Source organism: Schistocerca americana, chromosome 4 (assembly GCF_021461395.2).
Source record: "Schistocerca americana isolate TAMUIC-IGC-003095 chromosome 4, iqSchAmer2.1, whole genome shotgun sequence".
NCBI lineage: Eukaryota > Metazoa > Arthropoda > Insecta > Orthoptera > Acrididae > Schistocerca > Schistocerca americana.
In genome coordinates this window covers 537122573-537143348 of record NC_060122.1, presented here as the reverse complement: position 1 = coordinate 537143348, position 20776 = coordinate 537122573, and the positions used below count along the sequence as shown (strand labels likewise).

General features: G+C 41.8%; 1 protein-coding gene across 7 annotated transcripts in view; it reads right to left on the bottom strand.

Annotated features, from left to right (window-relative positions):
* Positions 1 to 20776, bottom strand: part of LOC124612891 (protein NDRG3) — a 523697-nt gene that overhangs the window by 75031 nt on the left and 427890 nt on the right. For all 7 annotated transcript variants that reach the window (XM_047141348.1, XM_047141345.1, XM_047141346.1 and 4 more), the window contains one exon: positions 19779 to 19899. In XM_047141348.1, coding sequence (XP_046997304.1) covers positions 19779 to 19899 — 121 coding nt within the window. The remainder of the gene's footprint in view (positions 1 to 19778; positions 19900 to 20776) is intronic.

Sequence of the window (20776 nt, the reverse complement as noted above, 5' to 3'; positions counted from 1 at the left end):
GAAATTTTTTACACAGTTAAGAGTTTTAAGGTAACCAAAATTGTGGTTGTACAGTGATCAGTGTGGTTTTCCTCAACGAAGAAGCACAGTGGTAATCATCAGGGAAAAGCCTTTAGACAATGGCACAGCAGGTATGAATAATCTCTGGAAGTGTGCTCAACTCCATTCTGTCACCAACAATGGGGGTGAATCTTCAACAATGCTAGCCACTTGGGCTAGAGAAATCATTAAACAATGTCATCCAAAGATCCCGAGACAAAAGCCAATACTCAATTTGTCAAAAAGTGACCACAAAAGCATCAACCATTTTGTATTACTCAGGATGTCAGATGGCATATAATGATTTGACACCTGTCACAACAATACTGTATAGTCTGCTAAGCACCATGACAGCAGAGGAGTCAACCTACATGGTAATCTGTGGTGTCAGTGTTACAACTCACATTGAGTGCCAAAAAGTTGGCCTAGCAGTAAGCATTTTCCACAGTAACTTTGATGCTTTCTAGCATTGTTTGATAACATGCACATCAATACGTGTGCTCCACAAGCTACTATATGTGCATTGTGGAGGGTACATCATATTGATATTATAAGTTTTCTTTCCTATTTCATCTGCGTATTGAGTGAGGGAAAAATGTGTATCTATATGCCTCTGTATACAAACTAGTCTCTCTTGTTCCCGTGACCCCTATGCGAGATGTTTGTCGGATACAGCATAACAGTTGCCCACTCTTCTCTGAATGTGTGTTCTTTAAATTTACTCTATGTACTACCATCAGAGATATGTCGTCTTTTTTCCAATGATATCCATTTAAATTCCCCCAGCATTTCTGTATAGACTACATGGATCTATTACAATCTGAGCAGCACATCTCTGAATTCATTCAATGTCTATTGTCATGCCTACTTGACAACAACTTCAGACACTAGACACTGCAGAACTGATCACACCAGCATTGTGTCTGTGATTTTCTTTGCAGATGCACTGAATTTTCTCAGAACCCTTCCAACACGTCTGTCTTCCACTCGCCTCCCCTAATACTGATTTTATGTGATCATCCCATTTCACATTGCGTCTTAATGTTACTTTAAACACACTGCCAGACATAAAACATGAAGCGCCCAGAAGAGAAGTTGGAAATGGTGGGAGAGGTGCATTCTGATATCTAAAATTTGAGAAATTAAGCACTGGAGATAACACATCAGGACACAGGATGTATGTGTAGCATTATTGTGCTTTCAAGAGTTCCCACAGTCACTGCCAGCCATGACCTTCAGTCACACACCTAATGGCTCCCTACATCATGATGCCAGAAGTAACATCGCTGTGTCTCTCCAAAACAGTCAACAAATGGGACTTCTCCCCAGCTCACCTGATGATGGTCATCTGGGATATTGCAGGAGCATGATTCATTACTGAACACAATGTGACGTCATTCATCAGCAGTCCATGCTTCCCATTCACAGAACCAATCCAAAAGCTGCCATTTGTTGTGTGATGTCAACAGCAACTTATGCATGAGATGGTTATTTCCTAGGCTGGTTGCTGCTAGTCTCCAACAAACGGTGAGAGATGATGTAGAATGAGCAGGGAGTCCATTACTTGTTCTTCGTTGGCAGTTGCATATGTGACGGGATTACAATGTGCTTGGTTCACAATAGGGTGAGCTTCCCTCGCGGTGCTCAAATGTGGTTGACCGGAAACTTGACGACGAGTGTGCCTGCCCTCAGTCCAACATCGGGCCACTGCCACATCCAAATGCCCTTCAAATTTTCATATTGCATGATTTGACCAGCAAGCTAAATGGAGACCTACAATGACCTCCCTTCCAAACTCTGTCAGAGTACTGATAACACTGTCTCACATGAATAGGCAGCATCTCCATGTCCTTCACAATAATTACTCAACATCTGATACTATTCAGATCCTTTATACATGCTATCATGTCTGCTTACAACACTAATACACTCTGGTTGCTATTCTACCTGTCACAGAGAATTGTAACTCTTTTCATTTACACATTCAGGGATGGTGTGTATGTATATGAAGTTGCACCGAGATCTGACCATATACTCTGGGTGCTTGATCTGGTACCGAGCGCCATGGGTTTCAAATTCGTGCAAGATGACATGGACCTCGATTACCACTAGAGGTCTCTGCAGCCGTCGCGTCATAACCTGTGGCTTCATGCGCATATAATGTGAGGGTGCCACAGTGGAGCACGTGGTTCCAGCAGCCAATAATGACATACCCTATCATGTATTTAAGTGCCTGCCTCTCACCCAGTGAGGCAGTCTGATATTTGCGTGAATCTATCAACATCTTGCCTACAGACAACATGTTTACTTTACTTTGTTTCCATGTACGAGTGGACATTGTGGATTTGAGAGTTTTTTGCTTGTGACCCTGTTGCTTCTTGTGTGTTGTTGCTTGTAAGGTCTTGCTCGGTTGTCCATCATTGTTCTTGTCCATTCTTTCCCATTTGTTTTGTTTGTTCATGAGCTGCTTCCATTTGGTCCCACCATGCTTTCATTCTCAGCAACGCTGCGACCAGTCTAGTCATGGTTACAACACTTCAATTTTTTTTTGTTAGCCTGTGTACGTATATGATGTTTCCTGCTCAAGATGTTCACCACTTATTTAGTAATCAGTTTCCACCAGATTATTTCTCTTTGTTAGACATTATCTTACAATTACGTGCATTTGAAGACACCTCCCATTCATTACACCTACTGAAAATTTTGTCTAAGTCACTTCTGTAATTCATTATGATCATGCAATGACAATACTTTCCTGCACACAACAATGTCATCAGCTAATGTTTCTGGAGATGGTTTCACATTTTCAGTTTGTTTCTCAAGCCAGTCAATAAACCCTTGAAGTTTCCCAGTATATGTTTGGTACATCCTGTAATTTGTTTTGTCTTTCTCCTTTAGTGAGCATCAAAACAACTGTAGTGTTATTACAGTGTTTGAAAATTGTCTTCCACTGAAGACCTTTTCTACATAGTTTGCTTGATACAGCTCAACTGACATTACCCACAGAATGTCATTGTTGTTATTATGAATTGCCTGTATATCTAATGCATCTCTTGACCCATATGGACGTTAAAGAAAGCTTAGCATTCTTATGTAATTTCATCTCTATTGTTGGATACCATTCTACCTATGATCTTAAATGCTAATATGCAGTATCCATCACACCTAAGTTTCTGTTTGGTTATTTCATACTCTTATAATTATCTCTCCTATTAAATTTTCATTCCTTTTTCCTTGCATTCTCTTGGAGACATTTCCAAATAGTTTAGTTTAACATATTACATCAAGTTATTACTGTAGGTTATTTGAAACTCTCGCCTTCTCTCTAATAGTTACCTTGTTCCACTAGAGGTTTTCTTTTCTTTTGATTTCTTCATATAAACAACACCTTTTGATGTACCAGTTCTGTGAAACCTGGTAACTGATGTACTGATGTACTGACAACAATGTTCTCCAGCTTTTTATCCCTATCTACTATAATTTGGGTCACCATTCAACATATAGCTCTGCTACAATGTGTTCTTGCATAGTTCTCCCACTAGTGATGAAAACTACAAGTATGTACATTAGACTTAAACTCGTCATAAAGCCATTTCATTGCCAGTGATAAAACAGTTGGAAACTTACTGCTACTGTAGATAATTTTGAAGAACTGACTAAATGAAGGTAAATTGATACACATAAGTGAAATGTGCAGATCATTCTGTATAAGAGTTAATGTAAAAATGTCTGCTTGTGTCTGTGTATGTGTGGATGGATATGTGTGTGTGTGCGAGTGTATACCTGTCCTTTTTTCCCCCTAAGGTAAGTCTTTCCGCTCCCGGGATTGGAATGACTCCTTACCCTCTCCCTTAAAACCCATATCCTTTTGTCTTTCCTTCTCCTTCCCTCTTTCCTGACGAGGCAACCATTGGTTGCGAAAGCTAGAATTTTGTGTGTATGTTTGTGTTTGTTAGTGTGTCTATCGACCTGCCAGCGCTTTTGTTTGGTAAGTTTCATCATCTTTCTTTTTAGATATGTATAAGAGTTAAATTTTACAAACATTTCCTTAAGCACATTGAAAGCATAAAAGTTATTTTGATATATTTCAGAGGTAACTTTCTTACAGCACACATACCAGTAGCAAAAAGTGTGATAACTGAAACTATAGAAAACAAGTATCGTTAACAAAATTATTTTCATTTGTAAATGGTTTAGTAAAAACGAAAATGCTTTATTTTCCATTATAAGTTTCTTTCTAAATATAACAGCTGATCAGAACACTTTGTTGAATGTATTATGACTTGTTTTTTTATCATGTTGCATGTGAGTGTCTACTTGTTTGAATAAATTACCTTGCTTAGACAATATTATGTTACATGTAAGTCTTATGATCCATTTTTTCCTCATATGTTTCCACAGAACAGATACATAAATAAGTACATAAAGGTTTTGTTTAATTATCTTGCTTGATACAGTTTAGTTCTTTTCATTCTTATTTTGTTTCAATGAGGATACAAACAAAAAAACTATCTGAACAGGCCTTTAAGGCCCAATGGTACCAACTAGCTGCCATGTCATCCTCAGCTTATGCATCACTGGATGCGGGTATCGAGTGGCAGGTGGTCAGCACATTGCTCTCCTGGCTGTTGTCAGTTTTCATCACCGGTGCCGCTACTTCTCAACTGTAGCTCCTCAATTGGTCTCACAAAGGTTGAGTGCACCCCACTCGTCAACAGCACTCAGCAGACCTGGACAATGACCCATCCAACTGCTAGCCAAGCCTGATAGCGCTTAACTTTGGTTACCTGACAGGAACCAGTGTTACCAATGTGGCAAGGCCATTGGTTTTCAATAAGGATAGGCCTAAATTATTTGTATTTTAAGACTATCAGAGAAACAAATATCACAAAATACTGAAGTCTTCTTTGGGAAACCTTTTTATTTCCCAGGAAAAGGGTGGCTGTATTGATTGCTAGTTTTGACCAGCTAAATTGACATCTTCAGATAACAACAGAAAGCAGTGTCTACATGTATTACTAAATCAAAACACTTTGCACAATTGTGTTTAAAATTCCAAACTCAAAAATTGGGGTTACAATATATATTCCTACATATTTTTTCACTGTGCAAAATGAAATGGTGCACAATGCATTTATACATATATAATGTGACCACAATTATTGAGTTTGGTATTGTAAATGTGATTGTGATAAAACAACTTATTTCAGTAGTCGATGCAGACACTGCTTTCTATTATGTGATCTGAAGAATGGCACTTAACTGGGCAAAACTAGTAATCAATGTATCTAACCTTGCAATCTTGGCAAATAAAAAGTTTTCATAAAGAAGACTACAAGATCATCTCCTACAGCACTGAGTATGTCAGGTAATTATAGTTCCCAGTAAATCAGTAAACTTTGTGACAAGTGTTTTTCTGTATATGCATATAACAAAAGTCAAAATACTGGTCAAATTTGTAAAATACTTATAACTGTTTGTCATAAAGGAACACTAGGTCAGCCCATCTTTCTGATAGATACATTTAACCTTAAGACTTCAGGTCACAATGCTGTTGTGGTCTTCGGGAGATGGGAAGGGGTTAACACAGTGGCAATTATTATTCCATATTCAGAATGCCTCATTGCAAATAAAAACTCATTAAAATTAAAGGATAAAGCTTATAAAAGTCCATATACATGGAAATTAAACATCACATTGTATATTTGAATAAGGTTATGTTACAAAAAGTGCAAAAAATGTCTAAAGTTGCCCAGCTTCATAGTATCCAAAAGTACCTTAACAATTGCCTTTTTCACTGAAACATCCCATGTGGCAACTACTATTAGTTACAACTTGCATTATATTAGTTAAAGAGGTCTTCAGCTGCATCAGGAACATTTTTCCCAATACATTTGCAAATATCTCATTTAGCTTGTTTAGGAACAAATGCTGAGACCTGAACTAATCTATGTTTCTTTCTAATCTTCTTGTCCCCGTATCATGGTAGAGGTCACACGTAATTAACTGTTGTCGACCTAGGCTGTGTGGTAACATTGTACATAGGTGTGGATCAACCATTGATAAACCATCTGATATAAATAGATCTGATTGTTTATAATGAGCAGTGTGAATCAACATCCTTAGAGCCCAAAGAAACTCTGATCATACGTAAAGGCTGTTAGTGGCACCAAAGTTAGTGTCAAGTCCCTAGCAAACGAGACAAACTGAAATTGAGGGTAGCAAACCAAAAGTTGAAATGCTGAACTCCATTTTCAAATATTCCTTTACAAAGGAAAACCAAACATAATTGCCACAGTTTAATTCTCTTACCACTGAAAAGTTGAATGAAATAAGTATTTGTGTCACTGGTATTGACAAACAGGTGATATTGTTAAAATTGAACTAAGTTCTGCAGGCCCTTATTGATTCCCTGTCAGATTCTACACTGAATTTGTGGCTGAGTCAGCCTCTCTTCTAACTATATGATATTGTAGATCCCTAGGACAAAAAACTGTGCCCAGTTCTTTGAAAAAGGCACATGTCACACCTGTCTACAAGGAGGGTAGTAGAAGTGATCCACAACACCACCATTCAATATCCTTGACATGAATTTGATTTATAATCTTAGAATATACTCTGAGCTCAGATATAATGAGGTACCTTGAATATTCTGACCTCCTTAATGCTAACCAACATGTATTTAGAAAATATTGATCATGTGAAACCCAACTTGCACTTTTCTCAATGACATACTGATAGCTTTGGGTGAAGGCAGCCTGGTAGATGCAGTATTTCTTGATTTCTGCAAAGCATTTGATTCAGTACTGCACCTACACTTATCGTCAAAAATGCAATCACGTGGGGCATCAAGTGAAATTTGTGACTGGATTAAGAACTTTATGGTAAGGAGGACACTGCATGTTATCTTGGATGGAGAGTCATCAACAGATGTAGAAGTAACTTTGAGTGTGTTGGTGCCCTTGCTGTTTGTATTGTATATTAATGACCTTGCAGACAATATTAATAGTAAAATCAGGCTTTTTGCAGATGATGGAGTTATCCATAATGAAGTACTATCTGAAAGAAGCTGCATAAATATTCAGTCAGCTCTTGATAAGATTTCAATGTGGTGCAGAGAGTGGCAACTTGCTCAAAATGTTCAGAAATGTAAAATTTTGCACTTCACAAAACAAAAAAGTGTAGTATCCTAAGACTGTAATATCAAAGAGTCACTGTTGTAATCAGCTAGCTCATACAAACACCTGGGTGTAACACTTTGTTGGGATATAAAGTGGAATGATCATACAGGTTGTTGTGGGAAAAGCTGGTGGTAGACCTCAGTTAATTGGTAGGACATTGGGGAAGTGCAATAAGTCTGCAAAGGAGATTGCTAATAAATCACTCATGCGACCAGTTCTAGAATATTGCTCAAGTGTGTGAGACCCGTACCAGATAGGACTAACAAGGAATATTGAATGTATGTGGAGACAGACAGCACGAATGTCACAGGTTTGTTTAATGCATCAGAGAGTGTCACAGAGATATTGAAGGCACTGAACTGGAAGACTCTTGTAGATGGGTGTAAACTATCCCAAGAATGTCTGTTAACAAAGTTTCAAGAACTGGCTTTAAATGATGACTCTAGGAACATACTACAACTCCCTCTGTATAGCTCACATATGAATCGTGGGGATAAAATTAGAATAATTACTGCACGCACAGAGGTGCTCAAACAACCATACTTCCCATGTTCTGCCGGCCAGAGTCGCCGAACGGTTCTAGGCGCTACAGTCTGGAACCGCGCAACCGCTACAGTCACAGGTTTGAATCCTGTCTTGGGCATGGATGTGTGTGACGTCCTTAGGTTAGCTAGGTTTAAGTAGTTCTAAGTTCTAGGGGACTGATGACCTTAGAAGTCCCATAGTTCTCAGAGTCATTTGAACCATTTTGAACCCATGTTCCATATTTGAATGGAACAGGAAGAAACTATAATAACTGGTATAATGGGACATAGCCTCTCCCATGTGCCTCACAGTGGTTTGCAGAATACATACGTAGTTGTAGACAAGATGAGAAGTAGACCTTTCAGTAATCCAACTTGAAGTCAGATGCCATCACAAGATAGGAATCCAGTCCCAGCACAAATTGAGTGAAAGGAGCAAAGCAAGCACTGGAAGTATGTGGCTTCACTATTGCCAAAGAAGGTGATGATCCAACCATTGTCAGGCAACGTGACAATATTTTTGGGTCTGCAATGATCTGGTGCTAGCATATAATATAAGGGGCATACCATTACAAAGAATGTGGTAAGCGAGGTCGTCAAGGCGAATCATTGCCGGAAGCTGTTGGAGGGGATGTTTTTGTTCCACAACAATTCCCCCATCTTATTCTGCCTCTCTTCAGATGAAGTACCATTGCATGGCAGGCATTTCCAGAATGATGAGGAGATGATTTTTGAAGGGGAACATTTCCCACACAGACAAAATGCAGACCTCTACAACCAAAGTGTCTTATCATTGAGACAAAACTGTCTTACTGAAGGGTGAATATTGAGAAACTAACATGACACATTTCATTGCGGCAGTCTAATTTTTATGAGGTAATAACTAAAGCACTGTGCCTATCTCTCTTAATTGTGCTTCAGGCATCCTTCTGTAGCATGCTAGTGAGCACCGGACTACACCCATTGCCTGAATTTCTTCAGTGGACTGCCCCCAATGTTCAGCTCCCCTGGATCAGTATACTGACCTACATTCATCCCACAAGTCAAAAATGTCAATGGTACTGAAGGCTACCAGAGCCCGAAGAGTTTGGCCAGACACACAAAAGATGCTAAATGTTGGCAGAACTATGTTCATAGCAGTCGGAATCACCCTGCGAATTTTTGAACCTCAGAGCTTACAGGGACTGGGCAAAAATATGGAAACACCAAAAACAGAACACATTACCATGCCTAATGCAGTGTAAGAAACTCGCCAGCATTCAAAACTGTTTCCAATCATCTTGCAATGGTTAAATACAGGTCCTGTATGACTCTCAGAGGAATATTATACCTTTTCTCCTGCAAAATAGCATTACAGTCTTGTACTGATGATGGAAGGATAACGATCACTACCCTTCTCTTGAATGTAGACCACAAAGGCTCAATAATACTGAGATCTGGTAACTGTGGTGTACACGGTCAATGTGACAATTCATCCTCATGCTCACAAAATAAAGTCCTGGGTGATGTGAGCTTTGTGAACTGGGCCTGTTACCTTGGAACACAGCATCACCACTGGGGAACAACCATTGGATAGGCGTGATCAACCAAAATGGTCACATAATCCTTGGCCTAGCAGAATAACCTTGGGGCCCAAGGAATGCCACGATATGGCTGCTCAAATCACCACCAAACTCCAGCCATGTATCGTGCTTGGGACGTAAACTCGGCCAGAAGTTGGAAACAATGAGAAACAAGACTTGTACAATGAAATCACACTCTTTCATTGCTCCTTAGCCCTGGTTTTATGGCTTCCGCATCATGTTTTCCTGTTATGGGGCATTCGCATCATTGATGAGTGGTTTTGGAATTCCCTCACCCTTGAGTTCCTCGCTTCCTGAGATGTCTTTGGTTGTTTTGGTGCTGAGAGGATTTGAAAGTGCGATATTCAGTTTTGCAGTGACTTCTGCAACTGCTGTCTTCTTATTTTGCGCCACAATCCTTTTCAACGACCATCCGTCACGATCACTCAACACCAATTTCGTCTACGTTGTCGCTTAGCGGATGATGTTTTTTGCTTTCCCTGTATGCGGTATGAATCTTCGATATGGTGTCTCTTGAAACACCGAACACTTAGGCCACTTCAGTTATGGAAGCCCCCACCGTATGAGCATCAACAAATTGCCAACGTTCGAATTCAGTTAGTTGCAACATAATGCGCTCACAGTTATGTAGAATACTGTTCTGATCACGACTGACACATTGCAACATATTCAGGACACTGCACAGGTGCCGTTCATGGTCAAATATAACAGCATAATCTGCAGGCTTGGCTAGCATCTGCTGTTATGTTCAAGCAAGTGTTTCTCGCTGTCTCTATATTTTTATCCAACCCCTCTAGGATCAACGTGACAAGTTCACATCTTAGTCACGTGCTACCAGACACTGCAAGTGAGTATAATCTTTTCGCAGTCAGTCTGTCTTTCTAGGACTCGATCATGCGCTGGAGTCTGGTCCAGCCAGTAGCAGACTTTGACTTACAATGTCGTAGACATTGCGGGTTGATGAGCAGCTCATCCATATTTGTGTTCCTCCAAGCAGTTGATTAGCACGAATGTCTACATCTACCTCGGTTGGCTCTTTAAACACTATCTCAAACGGGTCGAGTTTTCAAAAATGGATGTAGTCGTCACCATTAATATCTCCCGAGATACCACAGCAGATTCTGCCTTCTCGGCATGGCGCCAGCAATGGCAGGATGCGAAGTGTCCAGCCGCATAGCGCATTAAATTTAACTGCAGATCATGTGATGAGCAGAAATGATTACAGTATCCGTTGAACGAAACCCCACCATCGACTCGCGCGGAAAGACTGCAGCTGTATGTTTTTGGGACAGCTTGCAAAGTCGTGGAAGGTGCTTCCGCGTACGGACCACTCCGTGCAAATCCCGCAGTTAAACATTTCTTACACTTACATCTGAGCTATGAAAGCCTTCTTACAGTATTTGGTGGAATCTGTATAATGTCCCTGTATCTTTTTGTCCATTTTCTATCGGGTGACGTCAACTGCGATTAGTCTATATGAGTTAACCAAGAAAAGTGGTTCTCTCTCCGATAACAATCGCGAATGGTAAATAGATGTGCTTCACAACTAGGGCAGCAAAATAACTGACGACGGATGAAGTAGACAGGATATGAAGTGCAGAGTGACTAACATGAATGTGTACTTGAAAAAGGGAAATTTCTTAATAATACTGCATATCATAAATTAAAGTCTCTTGCCGCATTTTTCTTTCTGTATGTGAAAGATAATCTCAAGATGGGTAGGACGATTCGCGAGGAATATTTGTGCTTATAATTTATTATCTCTACGACAGACAAATCATTCGGTCGTAGATACCTGTATGTCGTGAGGCGCTACTTTGAATATAAATTGAAATGTTAGAAACTACTTTCTGAAGGTATTTCTTTAGAGTATAGAGTTGAATCGATGCGAAAGTGGACAACAAACAGTTCAAACAAGAAGAAAGTAGGAGCTTCTGAAATATTGTGCTACAGACGAATGCAGAAAATTAGAAGGGTAGATCGGATAACAAATAACGCTGACTAAAAGAAGGGAGAGATTGACATGCCACATCCTGAGAAATCAAAGAATCGTCAGTTTGGTAATGGAAGAAAGTGTGTGGAGTAAATTCGAAGAGGGAAACCATGGACTGACCATGGAAAGCAGTTTTAAACGGATGTAAGGTGAAGTAGTCACGCAGAGCTGAAGAAACTTGCACAGGATACACTATGTACAGAGCTGCATCGAACCGCTCTTTAGGCTGAAGACAAAATGGCAATACTATGCAGAAAGAACAAGTGCTTGTGCGTCTTAATTTCTCTAATTTTCACATAAAGATGGCTAAAAAGTAATGAACTGCTCAAAAAAGTTTTGCCCCACTGAGACGATTGACATATTTGTGCTTTTTTTAAATCGAAAACTCCATTATTAATACTCTTGTTATAATGGAACTCGGTACATACAGCCGCCACCTTCATTTTATTGCTTTAAAAAAATTAACCCCTTCACTTTTCTGACTGTCTATTTAATGTTAACATTTAACAAATTTAATTTTATGCCTGTACTGTCTCATCGACCATGAGTGCGGAAGCCTGCATTGTCTACTTGCTTTTTGACTCAGCCAGCTGTACTTCGAGGGATGCGTGTGGATTGTCAGCGCGGTCAGTCTTAACTGGCGACTAAGCTTGGGCAGTACATGCAACATACAAGGACTGGACAAAAATATCGAAACACCGCGAGAAATTCATGCTTGAACATAATGCAGATTCTAGTAAAGTCCACAGGCTGCGTTGTATTTAACCACGAACGGCTCCTGTGCAATGTTGCAAGTATCGGTCGTGGTCAAAACAGTGTTCTGTTTGCATTATGAGCTAAAGGAATTCGAATGTTAACGAATTGTTGGTGCTCATATGGAGAGTGCATTCGCAACCAAGATAGCCGAACCGTTTGTTGTTTCAAAGATGATGATGACTGGTTTGTGGGGTGCTCAACTGCGCGATCATCATCGCCCGTACAAAGTTCCAATTCTTACACAGTCCAGTTTTTTTTTTTTTAACACACACAGTTCAATCTACCTACTGTCACGAATGAGGATGATGAAATGATGAGGACAACACAAATACCAAAACCCCGGGCAGAGAAAATCCCCAACCCAGCCTGGAATCGAACCCGGGGCCCCGTGATCCAGAGGCAGCAACGCTAGCCACTAGACCACGAGCTGCGGACATGTTTCAAAGAGCCAACTTGCCGAAGATGTATACCGCATACAGCGGAAAAACATCATCTGCTAAGTCACAACGCAGACAAAAGTGTGTGTTGAGTGTGTGACGGACGGTCACTGAGGAGAACTGTGACGAGAAATGAGAGGATGACAGTCGCAAAACTCACTGAAGAACTGTGTATCGTCGGACTCGCGAGCTCTGACAGCACCGAAACAACACGAAAAGAACTTCATATCCACGGAATTGCATGGCGAGCTGGAATTCCAAACCTATTCATCAGTGATGTAAATGCCTACGACATGAAAACGTGGTGAGGAGGCCATAACACCTGCGCTCTGGAGCAATGGCAGAATGTCATTTGGTCGGATAAGTCTTGTTTCACACTGGTTCCAACTTCTGGCCGAGTTGCGTGCCAAGAGGGAAATATGGCAAGGGTTCGGTGATATTGTGGGCAACCTTATCGTGGTATTTCTTGGGCCCTCTGCTTACTCTGCAAAACTGCATTACTGCCAAGGATTACGTGGCCATTTCGGCTAATCAGGTCCGTCCTATGGTACAATGTTTGCTCCGCTATGGTGATGCTCTGTTCCATGACAGTTGGGCCCCCTCCACACAGCTCCCATCGCCCAGGACTGGTTTCGTGAGCACCACGATGAACTGTCGCTTTTCGCCTGGCTACCACTCTCATTACACCTAACTATTATTGAGCTTTTGTAGTCTACTTTGCAGAGAACGATGCGTATCGCTATCCACTTCAACCACCGTTACCTGAAGTTGCCACTATTTGGCAAGAAGAATGGTATAAAATTATCTTGAAAACCACAGAGGACCCCTATTTATCCATTCTGAGACGACTGGAAGCTTTTTTGAAAGCCAATTGTTTTCCTACACCGTATTATGCACGGAGTATTTTGTGTTTCCATATTTTTGTCCACCCCCTGTACTTACTGCAAAGTGGGGCGTGGGCAGATTCGATGGATACGTAGTATTGTACCGATTTGATAATAACTTTAACAAGGTATACCGCCACAGAAATCTCTCGACTGTTAGGTTCGAGTATGACCGTGTACTGTACCAGTCGCTATGGATATTTTGATATAAGTGATTCGCGTTAAACAGGCAACGCAAACAAATTTGGTATTAAGTGCTATCGACCGATTCGATCAAAATGCGCCAATGTCTTTTTGGAGTATAATCACAACGAACAGTGTCAAAGACTACAATAAAACAAAATGTTAAAAACAGCAGCTAGGCTGCTGCATCGTACTGCATTATCGTACGGCAATTTTTTGCTATCTCAGATTAATGAATCACAAAGATTTATACGTTAACGAGGAATTATGATACCTAATACGAAAACTGGGGAGTTCTCATGTCTGTCAGCAAAGGCATTGTATTAGGTGAGTCCGCGCCCGGTTGTTGTGAACGTGGATCGCTTACAATATTCTTCCACATCTCTTAAATATGAATAATTATGCGAATACTCCAATTAAGACATTTTACAACGTTAAATCCGAGAACAGAACCGTTATGAGTATCGTTTTCACGCACAGCAAAGCAAAAAGGATTGTAAAGAAAATCATGGCTCCACATCAAAGCACTGCTCGGTACAGAAGACAGTCATGAGCAACACACGTATCCAAAAGACAGTGGGCACGCTGTGCACGAGGCCTGCAGTCTTAAATGGATACGTGGCTCCAATGAACGCATTGCCACTATCGTAACAGGCTTTTACTAGCTGTCTGGATAAGAAAACGACGGGAACTTGTTTTAACAAAGTAGAAACAGACATACGACAGATGAGGATCAAATGTGAGGGCACCTAAGAAAGTGGATCACTTACTACGGAACAGCTAGAATACTCAGGTTTCCAGTTAAAAATAAATGAAAAAACTGGAGAAACGTGGTCAGAGTTGAAGAAAGAACAATCCCGGGAACAAATGCCGCAGGCACGAGGTTACCAGACGGTAGGAATATCATTGTCTCCAACAGGCAGAAACGAATAAAGAAGACCAATTTCTCCTTGGTGATTTTATGACTATTAGTGATTATCGAAGTTATACTGATTGAGAAATACTACATGATGAAAATATGACCAATATTATCTTACTGCAGTTTCGCTCCTGAAGATGAGCAGAGATGTAATTTGAAAAGTCGAGTCAGCGAAAAATAAAGAAGTATGGGCGATAGGGAAATGCCCCTTTATTGGTTCAAATGGCTCTGAGCACTACGGGACTTAACATCTGAGGTCATCAGTCCCCTAGAACTTAGAACTAGTTAAACCTAACTAACCTAAGGACATCACACACATCCATGCCCGAGGCAGGATTCGAACCTGCGACCGTAGCAGTCGCGGAGTTCCGGACTGAAGCGCTTAGAACCGCACGGCCACCGCAGCCGGCGCCCCTTTATTATTTCTCTCACTACACATAGACTACCAGTAACCGCAATGTCGGTTTAGTAGTAACTGTGGATACGGGCAGCGTATTAGTCTACTACGTCACAGGTTTAGTGGAGCTCGCCGTGTAACGTGTTTTCCCAGCAATTTTTGAACCGGATATCGATGGGAGTTTTTCTCCTTTGTACGGTAGTTGTGGGAGGCGGTGGTGCAGGGGAGGGAGGGGGGCGCGGGGGAGTTGAAGAACAAGGTCACTGCCACCTCCGCAGCAAGGTCGCCAGAAAGAACGGAGACTTGGCGCAGCGTCACTGAAGAAATTGCATAACGATGGTCAATCTGGAATGGCTTCCTCAGTTATAATTCTACCGATTGGTACCGGACGCTTGTCTAGCTCACACCCTTCAGTCACAAACAGATAGTTCAATGTATGACATTTCACTAGCTTTATTCATTTGTATTCTACAGCAGCCAGTTACCTCGTTTTCGCGTTACATTCCATTTAATACATGGTGACAAATTTCGAGACTATTGTCTTCATCTTCGGGCGTGTATGCATACAGGTTGTAAGCTATAAATAATGGAACAGCTACTTAAACTACAATTAAGAACAAAAATTTGGAACAGCGACAACAACGAATATTCTGCTGACGGGGAAGTACAGGGAGGAGTGCGCTGACTATCGTCAGCTTCCGCGGTACAGCTTGTACAAGGCTAGGCGTTTTCTTGCAGATATATACAGCAGTTACTGTAGTGCAGTATTCTTGTAATAGACACTTTGCACGTCAAATGTATTACTTAATACTACTTGGACGTTTCAAGGGTTGATATGTAACACATTTCCTGCTGGTAAACACTACAGTCACTGCATTCGTGATAAATAAACGCCTTACCGCAGAACTAGCGGGAACACAATTAGCTGTTTTAATGAGTCGGTCGTTTGAGAAGACGAGATGTGTTTTTGAAACTTCGTATTGTTTTATACTGGTAGAATGCCTAGAAACTGTTGCTACCATGGCAGCAAATCTAATTATTATAAAGGGAAACACGTGGCAGTGGATAAACAAATTCCGAGGGAAATCTGGTACTTGCAATGACCCTGAACGTAAATAAATGTAACATGCTGTGCACACATAGGAAAAGAAATCAACCTCTGTACAACTACACCACTGATGACAAGTTGCTAGAAACAATATCTATCGTAAAATGTCCAGGAGTAAATATCCAGAGCGACCTTAAAGTGGGATGATCACGTAAGGAAAGAAGATGCAACACTGAGATTCATAGGAAGAATCTTATGGAAATTTTGTTGACGCGCGAAGGAAGTGGCTTACAAGGCGCTTGTTCAACCTATTCTAGAGTGCTGTTCATCAGTCTGGGATCCTACTAGGTAGGACTGATAGAAGATCCAACGGAGGGCAGCGCGTTTCGTCACAAGTTTATTCAGTGGGCTCGAAAGCGTTACAGAGATGCTCAACAAACTCCAGTCGCAGACGTTACACGAGAAGCGTTGTGCATAACGGAGATATCTACTACTGAAATTTCGAGTGAACACTTTCCGGAAGGAGTCGGATAACATATTACTTCCTCCCACATACACTCCACGAAACGATCACGACGAGAAAATTCGAGAAATTAATAGTTACTACGGGGCTTAGCAATAACCACTCTTTCCACGTGCCATTCGCGAGTCGAACTGGGAAGGAGAGGATCAGTAAGTGGTATCTGAGGTACCCTCCGCCACACACGGTTAGGTGGCAGGCGCAATATGATGGAGATGTCACGCAGCAACTCACGGACCCCATGCGAACAGCGTCCGCGAGAACAAAAATTATTGGCTCGGATGTGCAGGAACGAATGGCTACGTGACGTGTCTTGAATCTTTGCAGGATGACAAGTATCCACACGGCGAGGGCGAAACATCTGGAACATGTGAGACTATCAGCACGGCTATTATTTTTGCGCCTTTGGCGGCAGCAGAGAGAGGCGAGCCGACAGAGGTACGCCCAACGACAACACGTTGTCCCTTCAGACGAGTAACAGTTCAGGGCCAAGTATGACGACGGACGTATCGGCATGTGAACGAGAGCGAACACAGCTACATTTTCGTTATCGTCGTACGGGCCCAGCACCTGGAGAGTCATTGGGTACACAACACAATCACCTCTGGATCATAAGCGGTCATTTGGACAGCAGTCGTTAAATTTCCGACGTTTTAAGGACAGTGGCGATCTTCGAGGTCTCTGTGACATACGAAAATCAGCGGCCTGACATTTACGCACATTACGTGACCTGAGCGTTGACATATAACGCCACATAACTCTGCAAACCTACCAACATGCTGTTGGATCCCTGATACGCAGAATGTGATGCATTTCGTTCCAAAGACAGAGAAACAAGCTATTAAGCAGGTGGTCATAATGTTTTGGCTCATCAGTGCATTATTCATGTTGCCCTGACTTACTCTATACAGAGGGAGTTTGACCCCTGGCCAGCATGTTCTCCAGATCATCCACTCATTGAAAACATTTGACCATTGCTTGCCGAGAGAATGGCATGTCTCCACACGCCAGCCACTATCATTAATGAACTCCTGGTGAGAAGTTGAAGCAGCCTGGAATTACATACCAGTAACCATCACCTACCTTCAATATGACTCAATGCCCAGCCGGGTTAGAACTGTTATCGTTGCCATGGGTGGCAGCATTACGTACTAAATTTCGCACCTCGTACACCCTTAAACCACCTACGAATTTATATGTGCATCCTTCCCACTATATTGTTTTAGCACTGTAAATACAATTTCGTATTTTCTATCGTTCATGGTGTTGCAGTTCTAATGTCCAACAGTGTACACTGTCCAATAAGAAGTATGTGGATACCCCCATGTAATGCTAACCTGACCACTAGGTATCACGAGAGGCAGACCCACCGGTATATAAAGGGGGCACGGAGTATTTTGTTGTCATTAGCAACGTGGATCAGTCAAGATGACTCAGTGACTTCGAACGTGGACTAAATGCTGGATGTCGTAACAAATGGATGGAGTAACAAATCCATTGGGAACAATTCAACCACTTTAAATCTGCCCAAGCCGACTTTTGGTGATGTGAAGTGGAAACGGGAAGGAACAATCGAAGCTGAACCAAGTCCAGGTAGATCTCATATACTGAAAACAGATACAGTTAAGTACTGTGAAGAGTGAAACTTCCTGGAAGATCAAAACTATGTGCCGGATCGAGACTCGAACTCGGGATCTTTGCCTACTGTGAAGAGTAGTGAAGATAAGTGAGAGTAGTACTCACGAACGGAGCGTTCTGTACAAACTTAATTATTTGTATAGATAGTTGGGTCAAATGGCTCTGAGCACTATGGGACTTAACTGCTGAGGTCATCAGTCCCTAGAATTTAGAACTACTTAAATCTAATTAACCTAAGGACATCACACACATCCATGCCCGAGGCAGGATTCGAACCGGCGACCGTAGCAGTCGCGCGGGTCCGGACTGAAGCGCCTAGAACCGCTCGTCCACCGCGGCCGGCTATAGATAGTTCACCCATCCTGTGAATCAAGAATCCGGGCGATTTATGCCTTTTGTCGATATCGACATGACATCGATATCGATACTGGCATGATATCAGTCCCAGGAATTCCAAGACTTTCGAGAATGGTTTATAGGTCTGACATAATTAAATTTTCGTTGAGACATTTGAGTCTCAATATATGTAAGATAATGATAGAAGCTGAAGAAATGAATTAAAAATTTGTGCCACGGCTGGGACTTGCACCAGGCTCTCCTTGCTTACCAAGCAGGTGTGCTAGGCATTACACCGCCGTAGCAGTATAGGTGACATAGCTGCACAGACTACCTTAGTCCAATGCTCTCACTCGTCAATAGTGACGATTGAAGAAGGGAAAAATAAGCTGAAGATGTGAAGTTTTGTGTTAGGGAGGGAATTAGAATAATATAGTCTGTGCAGGGGCGTTACCTATACTGCTATAGTGGTGTAATGGCTTGCACACCTGCCTTCGAAGCAAAGAGAGCCTGGTTCAAGTATCATCTGTGGCACAAAAACTGACAATGTTTTAATAAAAAGTTTTAAGTTTAAATTTTTGTGTAAGAAGACATTTGCTATAGTAATTTTTCATTTTTTTCCAATTTTGGATTTACATTAACATTTTATACTAACTGGTACCTGAAAATACATTCACTTAGTCTGCTATCGTCCCTGTTGCAATAAATAGAAAGATTTGACAAAAGTCTCCTGAGAAGAAAATGGTACAGATGGCAGTAGGACTACTGTTGTTACGAAAATTTCTAGTTGTTCTGTGGAACGCTTCAGTGCGTGTTTTATGGGATATCAGAACCTTATCAGAAATAATACAAGTGCAATCCTACATCAGTTACGAGCATTATTTTGCTTTGAAACGTTACAGATGCTGTTCGTGTCGTTGGCACAGACTGTCAGCACGTTAACTGGGCGGCCATATGCCTGTCACGGCTAGATGACAAAGGCACCGTTTTCACAGGAACAGGACTTCATTTTATCATAGCTCTGCTAATTGACACGAAATATTTGTAAATTATGCACTCAAAGCTCCCTCGTGAATCACTCCACCGAGCTTGGATATCTCAGTCGGTGGAACGTGTGCTCGCGAAATGCAAAGGTCCCGAGTTAAGAGTCCGAAATGCAGCTTTAATCTGCTGGGAAGTTTCATCCTATACTTATGACCTGCGCTTACATTTTAAATAATAACACATCACAGACAACGTGGGGGAGGGGTCTGCTTTACGCCGCAGCTTTCGTCTGTAACGGAAGGGCAGACTAGGGCGCTCTGCTACGCTGCGGCTGCGACTGCGGACTGCCTACTCACTCCTCGGCCAGCGTGGCGGCGCCCTCCTCCTGGCCCGGCGCGTTCACGTGGTACACGCAGAAGCTGTCCAGCAGCGCCCGCATCTCGCTGAAGTTGAAGAACGCCTGGAAGCTCGACACATCTGCAACCAGACACAAAAACAACTAAACGTGTCGTCCCAGACCGGTCGAAATCGTCAGATGTAAAAGTACGACTTGGTCAAATTATCTAGTTGGTGTGATGAATGGTAGCTAGCTCTAGGTCTAGAAAAATGTAAGCTTATGCAGATGAACAGGAAAAACAAACCCGTAATGTTGGGATACTGCACTTGTAGTGTCCAGCTTGACACAGTAACGTCGTTTAAATATCTGGGCGTAAGATGGCAAAGTGATAACATGTGAGGACTGTGGTAGGGTAGGCGAATGGTCAACATCGGTTCATTGTTAGAATTTTGGGATAGTGTCATTCATCTGTAAAGAATACCGCATATAGGATGCTAATGCGACCTATTCTGGAGTACTGTTCGAGTGTTTGGGATCCGCACCAGGTCGAATCAATTCAGAGGCGGGCTGCTAGAGTTGTTGCCGGTAGGTTCGAACAACACGCTAGTATTACGGACGTGTTTCGTGAACTCGGATGGGAATCCCGGGAGGGAAGGCGGCGTTCTTTTCGAGGAACACTACTGAGAAAATTTAGAGAACCGGCGTTTGCAGCTGATTGCAGAACGATACTACTGTCGCCAATACACAATTTGCGTAAGGATCACGACGAAAAGATACGGGGAATGAGGAGTCATACGGACGCATACAGACACTCATTTTTCCCTCACCCTATTAGCGAGTGGAACAGGAAAGGAAATGGCTAGTAATGGTACTAGGTAACCTCTGCCACACACCGTACGGTGGCTTGTGGAGTATGTGTGTAAATACGTATACGAGACGGTATCCTAAGGTTTTCGAAATTTGAATTTTGCGAGCATATGGTTACCAATACACGGTAAAGCGCTACATCCTTCTTGG